This window comes from Embiotoca jacksoni, unplaced genomic scaffold (genome assembly GCF_022577435.1).
Source record: "Embiotoca jacksoni isolate LCO1_2020_lvr unplaced genomic scaffold, fEmbJac1.0.p SCAF_14, whole genome shotgun sequence".
Taxonomy (NCBI): Eukaryota; Metazoa; Chordata; class Actinopteri; family Embiotocidae; genus Embiotoca; species Embiotoca jacksoni.
Genome location: NW_027185274.1, coordinates 9,992,174 through 10,003,306, shown reverse-complemented (window position 1 = coordinate 10,003,306; position 11,133 = coordinate 9,992,174). Strand labels below are relative to the sequence as shown.

Sequence of the window (11,133 nt, the reverse complement as noted above, 5' to 3'; positions counted from 1 at the left end):
CGATACCGTTAAACTTAGTATACAGTAATCACTCTAATGTTTTCAAACCGCCTCACGGTGGGATATTTCTTTCTTTTAGGAGTCCCCTAAAGTGTGTCACAGATGTATTGAGTTGTACCACCCAAATACTCAACGTATTTTGTTTCACCTGCCTCGATTTGTGCACGCTGCAGCTTTGTAACGGCCCTATAAATAGCGAGCTACAATGGTTGGCATAGTTCAATGAGACGAGCTGATTATTTAAAACAAAAAAAACAACCAAACTTTGCACTCTTCATACTGTTTGACTTGTACGTAACTGTCCTACGATAACCGGCGCTCGTTGGGTTTGGGAGGGAACTATCTTGACCTGCATGACAACAGTTAACTTCACGCTTCTGATAAATAGCTCACTATTTGTCGGTACTTTAACCCGAAACACATTTTCAATATACACATTTAATTTTTAATTTTTAATTTTTTTAAATATATATTGTACGCTTTCTTAAAGTGGGGGCAAAGCTCAAATGTTCGCCGTCGACGCTGTCAACGAAAGTGTCGTCGGGGTTAAAAAAAAAAAAAGAAGAAGCCCATCACCTGTACCTGTTTGGGATTTGAAGTCTCTTCCGGTGACCGTTACGATCACAGAACGCGGAGCAGCGTCACAGGAAGAACTACAACCGGTCTCTCGTGCGACTCCACCGGGCAGCGCCGGCTACAGGCTGCAGTTCAGTCAGGCAGAAAACTTCCTGACTGAGACGCAAACCACAACAAGAGAGGTAAACAACGGATGTGTCTGTCCGTATTCTACCGCTGTTATTTGTTTTAATTTGTATTATTATTATTATTATTGTTATTATTATTATTATTATTATTATTATTATTATTATTATTATTATTATTATTATCTCCAGACACTGAGCTCGCGATACAGCTGGTTTAGTTGAGACGGAAGTCGATCACCTGCTCTAAGCTGCTAAATCCACGTTAGCGCTATAGAGGTAATTTATTGTTCCTCTAAAAACGTCGTCCGCCTCTTTATCATCCGCACACTGCTTCCTGCTCCCTGTTCGCATCTATTTCACTGCAGGTAAGTATTTTGTTTTGATTTATTTCAACAAAGAGACCGGCTTGTTTTGTTACGCATCACCTGCCGTCGCTGTCAGCTGATCGCCGGATACCAGACAGACCAGCCGGGACGCGTGTTTGTGTGTTTGTGTGGATTTAGAAAAGAGACTGCTGACAAGTTACTGCCTCAGTGTGAGCCATCAGGAAGTAGCACGATCATTTGGTTTCAGTATCGCCACCTCCAGATGTCACGGTGACTTACGGCCGTAACCTTCCCGGTGTAATGTGCTGTGATTTGATGTCAGAGAGCGAGATGGTGCCTTTAAACTCGGCCGGCTGGATGGCAGTGAGCCAGACAGACAAAACTATGGTTGTGATTTTGTCAACCGTTTGCTATTGCGGCTGCTGTGTGTGTTGGTTTTAAAACTTTTTTTGGGGGGGGGCGCATTTGGCTCAGGAAGAATTGTAATGGTCCATTAAGTGCTATTATGTTATTCTGGAAAACTATAGTTGCCACAATACCAGATCCCTAAACGTAATACAGTCATTATGATTAATGAAATGTCCACCTGGGGAAAGGTTTATTATTTAGGGTGTCTTATTTACAGATGCTACTGTTGCCTCTTTCTAGTTTTCACAGGTTAATCCATTTTATGCAGGAAGTTTGAGCCTATGATAAACAGATCTTTACACAATTGGCTGAAGGTTCACTGCACGTTAACTGATCATTTATGGGTCGACAAGAGCAAATTTATCACCGTGTTCTTGTCTGGACAGGAAACTTTCTTAACACGTTATTCCTATTTAGTTTCCATCGTCATTGTTTGATAACCGACGTAAAAATGCAAAGTTTATTTATCTTGTTGTATTTAGTTAATGCTAACCTATTCCAACGGTTGGCCATGAACACTTTGTTTAAATTGTATAGAAATGTGACAAAGTTCACCTGTAGATGTAGTTCCCCTGTTTCAAATGGGCTGCATGTTTATTTTCTGTCAGCCCTCTAGGATTATGAAAGAAAAAGCGAGCGCTCTACCAAAAATAATGCAGCACTTTGCAAACAGCCTCCAAAACTGGCTGTTTTTTTAAAAAAAAAAAGTGAATTTATTGGCATTCAGCTGAATTGAAGTATGATTTATTTCATACAAAAAGGACCATGTAACAATTGTATTTAGTGCCGTCTTAATGTTTATGTAACACGGGGTGTAAAAGGACAAAATAGCAGGCTGTTAAACTTAAGATCCCTTTGAGTTGCACTCGAAAAGGAGTGTTGAGTCATCGCCAGATCAGAAGGTGGTGACTCATTGTAATCTCGGGACAGCTCGCACATGAATAGAGTTGGTATGTAAGCGAGTGCGCCTGCCCTCCCGTAAACTATTTGTTGTGTGATGAGGAGAATGAACCATGATGTCATATTAGATCCCGTAAAGCCGTCATATAATGAACGCTAGCTGTGGAGGAACTGGTCCGGGAGGTGTGAGTAAACGAGGCAGAACACAGGCCAATGAAAGAAGCTATTTTTCTCTTTATTTTAACTGCCAGGATTCACAGCTTCTTTATGACGAGGCTGAGGTAGAAAGAAGAACGAATCCAAACCTGTGTGCCAAGATTCTATATTTATCACAGTGATATTTTTACTGCTGCAATCATTTTGGAGTGGGGGTTTCTTTCTCAGGTGTGACTCCTGCAGTTTTGTCACCATTGCACCCGGTGGAACAGTAAAGTACGCGCTCTCTGGCAGCGGGACTGTTAGGTGATGATCATGTCTGTGACTGAAAGGCTCATTTTTTTTTGAAGTAGTGCACACGGGGCTTGACGGCAAGTAATTAGAAGACAATTGCCAGAACCAGTGCTCCGAAGGAATCATCGTTAAAATGTATTTTATGAATTTATATTTCTGTCCCTGATTATGAAACAGGAGGACATTTAAATACATCTATGGGGTTGGTTTTTTTTATCTTGATTGCAAACAATATATTTTGTAGATTCCTTACGCAGTCATCTGCATCCACTACCATCCATCTCCCCCTGCCTGCTCACCTGTCTCGCTCTCCTCTTCATCAGTTCCTCGTCTGCTCCCATTCTGTCAGTCCCCACCAGTGATTGAATGCGGTGGAACTGGCATCAGGGCACGAGCACACGCATAAAGGGCCATTGATTGGTCAAGGATGACCATGGAGGACATGAAGAATGAAGCAGACACCGCCTCAGTCGTCTCTATGGCTCTCTACACCGTGATGTATCCTGTCCTTAGCCAGGTAAAAGAAAAAAGCAGGGTTTCACTTTAATACAAAATTATAATAAACGCTGAATAAATAAGGACAAAGTTTGTTGAATGAGAAGAAAATGTGCATGAGACTTTTGGCACATTTTCAGTTCAGTGGAGGTCATAGATAGACAGACAGACAGACAGACAGACAGACAGACAGACAGATAGATAGATAGATAGATAGATAGATAGATAGATAGATAGATAGATAGATACATAGATACATAGATAGATAGATAGATAGATAGACAGATACATAGATAGATAGATAGATAGATAGATAGATAGATAGATAGATAGATACATAGATAGATAGATACATAGATAGATAGATAGATAGATACATAGATAGATAGATAGATAGATAGATAGATAGATAGATAGATAGATAGATAGATAGATACATAGATAGATAGATAGATAGATAGATAGATAGATAGATAGATAGATAGATACATAGATAGATAGATAGATAGATAGATAGATAGATAGATAGATAGATACATAGATAGATAGATAGATAGATAGATAGATACATAGATAGATAGATGGATACATAGATAGATACATAGATAGATAGATAGATAGATAGATAGATAGATAGATAGATAGATAGATAGATACATAGATACATAGATAGATAGATGGATACATAGATAGATACATAGATAGATACATAGATAGATAGATGGATACATAGATAGATACATAGATAGATAGATACATAGATAGATAGATAGGTACATAGATACATACATAGATAGATACATACAGACACACAGATAGATACTTTATTAATCCCTCAAGGGACATTTTTACATTGTAGTGTGTGTTTAAGGCTGGTGGAGGTTAACTCTGATCAGGTTCAAGGTGTGCCAAAATAGAAATAAAGAAACTTAATTAATGAGGAAGAACAAAAGTACATGTGAAAATATGAGACTGCCTGTATGTGTTAAGCAAATGGTTGAAAGGAGGTCCACGAGAAAGAAACAACCAATGTGAATTTCTTTTTATGTAACGTAAATGAGTTGCTACTGTAACTTAACGTATTCCACTTGCGTATCGCACATCACGTAAGTTATGTGACACACATAACATTGCTTACATAAAATTAATCATTTTAACCAACCATTTTCCTAAACCTGACCATGTTTTTGGTGTTTAGATCTGAGGCTTGTTACTTTTCACGCCTCCACAAAGCAAAATGTGAAACCGACACGTTCCCCTCTGGTGGCCTGAGAGGGTTATTACACGTTTTGGTGTGATACTGCGTGGCCACGGATTATATTAGTGTGCTTCTGGATAGTCTTTTTCCATAGTCTTTAGTTTTGTACATCCACTGGGTGTCTTGTGTTTTTATTATACTTTAACTTGAAGATCTCATGTTCATGTTGTATAATCATACAACATGAACATCTACACTTTGTGTGTTTTCTAGTATTAAAAACCAGTTGGGCAAAAAAAAAAAAAAAAAAGTGGAATTCTGAAAAAAAAAAAGATCTATAAATGTAAATGGCCCAAATCCAAACACTGCAGAGAAATTTCAAACCCGCATCTGCAGTTATGTAGTAAATCAATGTGGAACACACACACACACACACACACACACACACACACACACACACACACACACACACACACACACACACACACATACACATACTTAGCATACATACCCCTACTTGCAAAAAATAGTTTGAGTTTGTGGAAAACGCCTCAGGCTTATCAGTTTGTAATTAATCATTAAAGGATGCTTTATTTCAAGGTGCGCAAACTGACAAGCAGAACTTTAAAGTTCAACTAGCAACAAGCTGTCTAACACCAAAATATCAGCTCAGAGGAACTGAATAGACTCCTGTTGTTTACAAGGAGAACACAGATGACTCAACACAGCCTTTCACAATACAGTACCGGTGTCCGTCTTTAATACGGTCGGATCCTTATCTTGTATGTGTCCGTTGCAGAATTATATTTCCGGACAGACAAGCGGCCGTGATAAGAGATAAGATGCATGCGTTACGTTTCCTGCTATTGGCTTATATTTGTGTGTCCCTGTGTTATAACTCGCAGCTGGAGAAAGTCAATTCATCAGCAGCGCAGACCTTGAGAGCCGCCTTTATAAAGGTAAAGTTTCCTTTTGTTAGTTTGTTTACAGCTCATGGACGGAACCGCCAACTTTCTTATGATAACTCTGCCCATGCTTTTACGTTGCAAAATCATCCGAACAAACAGCTCAGAGATTTTATAGCTTTCCAGCTAAGTTTTTCTGCAACAAAACACCAAGGCTGACCGTGATTCCTGAATGCAGCTGTTGTGCTTCGTGTGTCTCAAGGCAGAGAAGGAGAACCCGGGTCTGACCCAGGACATTGTTCTGAAAATAGTGGAGAAGAAGAACTTGAAAATCAACTATTGTGAGGCTCTGCTTCGCATGGCTGCTGATGATGTGGAAGGTAGGAGGTTCAGTGACGGTGCGTCCGGAGAGGAGGAGGAGGGTGGAAGATAACATGTCCAAAGGACGGCCAGACAATAGTAACGGCATGAGATTTACAGCCTGTCAATTATAACAAAGGCAAATTAAACCGTAGGTCTACAACTCGTGTTGAGATACTTCCCGAAGAGTTTTTTTTCTCTCTACATGCTATCCTCCAGCGGGGGAATTTGAGTGATCACCAACCCCGTTTCACTTGGGTTTCTGTGAAGCCCTGGTCCATATTACGTTATCCCAGCTGCCCACTAGGGGGAGCTGTTTCCCCACAAATCAACTCCTCTTCCTGCTCTCAGATGTTCCCTTATTTCTGTCTGTAATTGAATTCCTTGTGCCGAGCACAGTGATTGATGGTAGTAATGAATTCACACACACATTCACACACACATTCACATTCACACACACACACACACACACACACACACACACACACACACACACACACACACACACACACACTCACTCACTCACTCACTCACTCACTCACTCACTCACTCACTCACTCACTCACTCACTCACTCACTCACTCACACTCACTCACTCACTCTTTGGATGAATTTTAAATGTACCTCCTGCATGGTAAATCCCAGGTAAACATGCACCTCAGGTCAGGTTACCTGGCGCCGTGCTAGTGGCAGCCTGTTGCAGCAGCTCCCCCCTGAGAGCCCCCCTGCTGTAGCGACGAAATTTCCCCTCGGGGATTAATAAAGTGAAAAAAAAAAGAAAAAAAAAAAAGGTTCTACTTTAACCCTGCCTTCTCTTTAAAACCTCAATTCTGTCACTTTGAAGTGTGTCCAAATCCACACACACACACACACACACACACACACACACACACACACACACACACACACACACACACACATACTCAATCCTGTGTTCGCTCTTCACATTTGCACTGTAGACATGTTTTTCACACATGCCACTATGATTAATTGCTCTATTTTCAGTGTCCCCTGTAGCTATTTGCATGTGTGTTTGACGTGCTCATCACCGAGGAATACGGGTTGTGTGTTTCTCTCTTCCTCTTGCTGTTGTCAGAGTTCATGATTGACAGGCGTGAGCCAGAGTTCCAGGAGCTGAACGAGAGGGCCCGAGCTCTGAAACACATCCTCAGCACCATACCAGATGAAATCAATGACAGAGTAGGCTTGCTACAGACCATCAAGTAAGACAGCTTTGTGTGTGTGTGTGTGTGTGTGTGTGCGCACGCGTGCGTGCGTGTGTGTGTGTGTGTGTGTGTGTGCGTGCGCAGTCGACGTCAGATTAAATTCTCCTTCAAATCAAAATTCTTGAATTAATTAAAAATACTGCCAAATAATGCCTCATGGGGATTTTAACCAACTGCTGATTAAAAGCATTTTCTTTTGTAGTCGATTGTTTAGTACAAAGAATGAAACTTTGATACAGTGCGTGTGTGTGCGCGCGTGTGTGTGGTGTGTGTGTTATTGAACAAATCAATGTGAATTTTGGACGAGGTAAGTCAAAGGAAAGACAAGAGCCGAGAGCACAACAGTCAAAGAAAGACTCACTGCTGGTAATTATTGTGCTCTGTTAAACCACTTGTACGTCAAGAGGTTGTTTCACGTTCAATGGATTTTCAAAATAATTTTTGTCACGATAGACATTTTTTGTTAGAATTTTAAGTAGCAACACAAGAAGTGAATTCAAATCAGGTGAGTTCATTTCTGATGCTGGGGACTCAATTTAATGAGCTTTCGACAGCCTTTCACTGTCATCATCTTTGCCGTCTTTAAGGTGTCTTGTTGAATAGATGTGAAAAAGTCAAGGCAAAACTGTGAGGTCCCCGTGTGCCTTTTCATATCCCTGCCCACTGCAATATGCACACACACACACACACACACCACACACACACACACACACACACTCTCTCTCTCTCTCTCTCCCCCCTCTCTCGCCCTCTCTCTCTCGCTTGTTCGCTCTCTCTATCTCACACACACACACACACACACACACACACGCACACACACACACACACTCTCTCTCTCTCTCTCTCTCCCTCTCTCTCGCTCGTTCGCTCTCTCTATCTCACACACACACACACACACACACACACACACACACATACACACACACACACACACACACACACACACACACACACACACACACACACACACACACACACACACACACCGAGGAGAGAAAGTGAGAGATGTTTCATCTTCTTGGCCCACTTTGCCATTATTTTGATCGAATTCAATACTCTTAGTGAGTCACCGCTTAAGTTACTTACCCAGCGGAGGGCTTAGAAATAAAATCAATTCAAAGGGAATGCTAAGAAATTAAAGTTATGAAACGGCAGATTTCAAGTGCATATGAGGGGAGAAAAAGTTGAAGGTGAAAAGCATGTTTGTGAGAGATGACGAGCAGGATCAAAGGATTGTAGTTTCAGGGGATCACTGCCTGATAAAAAAAAAAAACAGACAGATTTTTAGATATTGTTTTTTTTTTTTTTTTTTTTTTAAATCTACACTTACTTGCGCGTGTCATCCACAGAGACATCGCCAGTGCCATCAAGGAGCTGCTCGACACAGTTAATACCGTCTTCAGGAAATACCAGTATCAGAACAGACGGGTGAGTTAGATACATTAGGAGGAAAACATGCCTACACACAAACACAGTTGCTGTGAAATAAGTGGAGCTGAAAGGCTGTCTCTATTTATTGGTTAGGCACTGGAACAGCAGAAGAAAGAGTTTGTGAAATACTCCAAGAGCTTCAGTGACACCCTCAAAACCTACTTCAAAGATGGAAAGTATGACTGCCTCTAGTTTGTTCTCTGTTTTAGTGGCTTCTCTTTCCTTTTCTGTCCTCGCACTCACTTGTTCAACCTTTTCTCCCTCACATGCACACGTAGCCACCAACACGTTTAACAGCTGTCCACACACGCACAAGCCAGCATACACACACACACTCGCACACGCACGCACGCACACACACACACACACACACACACACACACACACACACACACACACACACACACACACACACTGTCACCACCATGTAAATGCTGGTTGTTTGATCACAGGCCCGTTTCCGTCAAATCCACCATTGCTGAATAATTCCCTTGACCCATTTCCTGTGGATTCATGCTGGCTTGTGTTCTCTGAAGCCTGACATTCTCCATTCCAGCCAGATCAAAGGGTTTCCTGGATCAATCCTAATTTTGTTGCCATGGTTTCTTTGCTGTATGATTGACACGTGTGTCCTTGTGTCTCTGTCACGCTTGTTTCCAGAGTGATAAATGTGTTTGTCAGCGCCAACCGGCTCACCCATCAAACCAACATGATACTCCAGGCCTTCAAGACGCTGGTGTAGCAGCCCGGGAAGACGACACACACACACACACACACACACACACACACACACACACACACACACACACACACACACACACACACACACACACACACACACACACACACATACACATTCTTATTAGAGAATAGGGGATATGAGGCTTTCTAATTTGTAATGACATTTTATTATTTTGGGCTGTATAATTTATAATTCTGTGGCTTTGAGGGGAGATCAGGTAGTTTGAGTTTCAAAGCGAGTCAGGTTGACAGTAATTGCTCGGGATTTTTAACTCTCTTTTATGTTGTTCTTTTATCAGATTCTTAAGTCGATATGTCTTCATTCCTTTATATATTTCCCTCTCTGTTCAAGTCTGTGTAGGTTTCAAAAAGTGTGGGGAAAATGTGATTATTTCTCACGTCCTTAAAAGTTTGGCAACTGCAAAAGTCTTAAAAAGTTACACTTTTGGTAGTTTGTAATATAATGCCACTGAGGCTGCAACTAACACTTACTTCAATTATTGATTAGTCTGCCAGAAATCTTAATTTATCTTTAAAACAAATCCATCACATCTTACCAGAGACCACAGTGTCATCCTCAAATACTTTATTTTGTCTGACCAACAGTCACAAACCCAGAAATATTCAGTTTACAATGATATAAAACAGACAGAGTCTCACATTTAAGAAGCTCCATCCAGAGAAATTGTGACATTTGTTCACTGATTTGCAAACGTTCGACTTAACATTTCAGATTTACCTGCAACTATCAGCACACATCATTGTTCACTTAAATCTGATGTGTTCAAATCATGTTACAAAATGAAGAGCTGGCAAAAAAACAAAAACATTTGGTAATTAGAAATGGAGACTGTGTTTACCGTGCTTCACCCCAGTGCATCATAAGCACCACCCTTTCAGGGGATCAGTAATCACCAGCTGTGCTGACTTCCTTCACAAAGATTTATGTTAAGTACTAACATTATACCCTCTGCCATATAACAGAACAGGACGTTTTTTTGGTTTAATAAAAGGTAATGGATCTTAAGTTTCTGAACTGACAGAAACGTTATGTGGGATGCCTGGAGATGTGTTTGTCCCCTGTACATTTTTTCCAGTAGTTTGTTTTTCCCTGAGACCCCCTAAAATAATATTTACCCGTGACGAGACACTGTTGTCTGTACATTATATACCAAAGGAAAATACATCCCAATCATTCTCCTTTATTTCATTGCTTGCGATTAGATTTTAAACATTGACAGCTTCCATGTCTTTGATTTGAGGAGTTTTCAGAAATTCTCCAATAGATGTTTATGTCGGGTGCTTGGCATCCGAGCTTTTCTTTCAGTGCCGTTTGCTCCAGTCTCACACTGGAAGGTGTTCGGGAAAACAAGTTGGTATGCCGGTATAAACAAACAGGTTTGGTTTAAGGAAAATGGGTGTGAAGTTAAAACACTTCACAAAAAAAACCAAGGTTATCCATAGTACATTTCTGCTAGGCTTGCCGACATGTCTATAAATCAATACAATCTTAAATTGACTTTGGACTTTTCATCCAGAGTTCAAGGAATTAGAAACAGAAAAATTGAAATAAGACACGATTTAACCTTTACTGTGTTTATACCAATGTATTCGATTATGAATGTATCATTTTCTGTTTTCTGAATAGTACTTCTGATTTTCATTTCCATAACAGTGTTCAACATGCCATTTTCAACCAAATGTAAATAAAAAAACCTAAACCTAAGATTTCTTGAGTACATGAGGACTTGAGTCATGAAGATTGAAAACTCTTCTTTTTAAAACTGCAAATTAAAGAGTTCTGACATCTGAGAAAGAATATCAAAAGTGGGTCTCTCTTCAGATTTGCATTGTTGCAAGAAAGTGCTTCATTCCTGCTCACTTGCTCTTCCATTCTCTCTTCTTCGACTGCACCTCTTTCCTCCCAGCGCTAAGATCCGTACCAATTTTTTCCCCCCATTCCAGCAACTTCATTCTTCTCCCTATATA

General features: G+C 40.5%; 1 protein-coding gene across 4 annotated transcripts; it reads left to right on the top strand.

Moving 5' to 3' along the window:
• Positions 1 to 497: 497 nt before the first annotated feature.
• On the top strand, positions 498 to 10,870 carry pdcd10a (programmed cell death 10a). 4 transcript variants are annotated; one of them, XM_069147892.1, is made up of 8 exons: positions 498 to 758; positions 3,138 to 3,305; positions 5,387 to 5,440; positions 5,649 to 5,766; positions 6,843 to 6,969; positions 8,322 to 8,400; positions 8,497 to 8,579; positions 9,064 to 10,870. In XM_069147892.1, the coding sequence occupies exons 2-8, from the start codon at positions 3,216 to 3,218 to the stop codon at positions 9,143 to 9,145; spliced, it is 633 nt and encodes a 210-aa protein (XP_069003993.1). In that variant the 5' UTR covers positions 498 to 758; positions 3,138 to 3,215; the 3' UTR covers positions 9,146 to 10,870. The 4 variants fall into 4 exon arrangements, with proteins under 4 accessions (XP_069003993.1, XP_069003991.1, XP_069003992.1 ...); XM_069147890.1 differs by having other exon boundaries at positions 499 to 758; positions 3,112 to 3,305; XM_069147891.1 differs by lacking the exon at positions 498 to 758 and adding an exon at positions 776 to 1,069.
• The last annotated feature ends 263 nt before the right edge of the window (positions 10,871 to 11,133 follow it).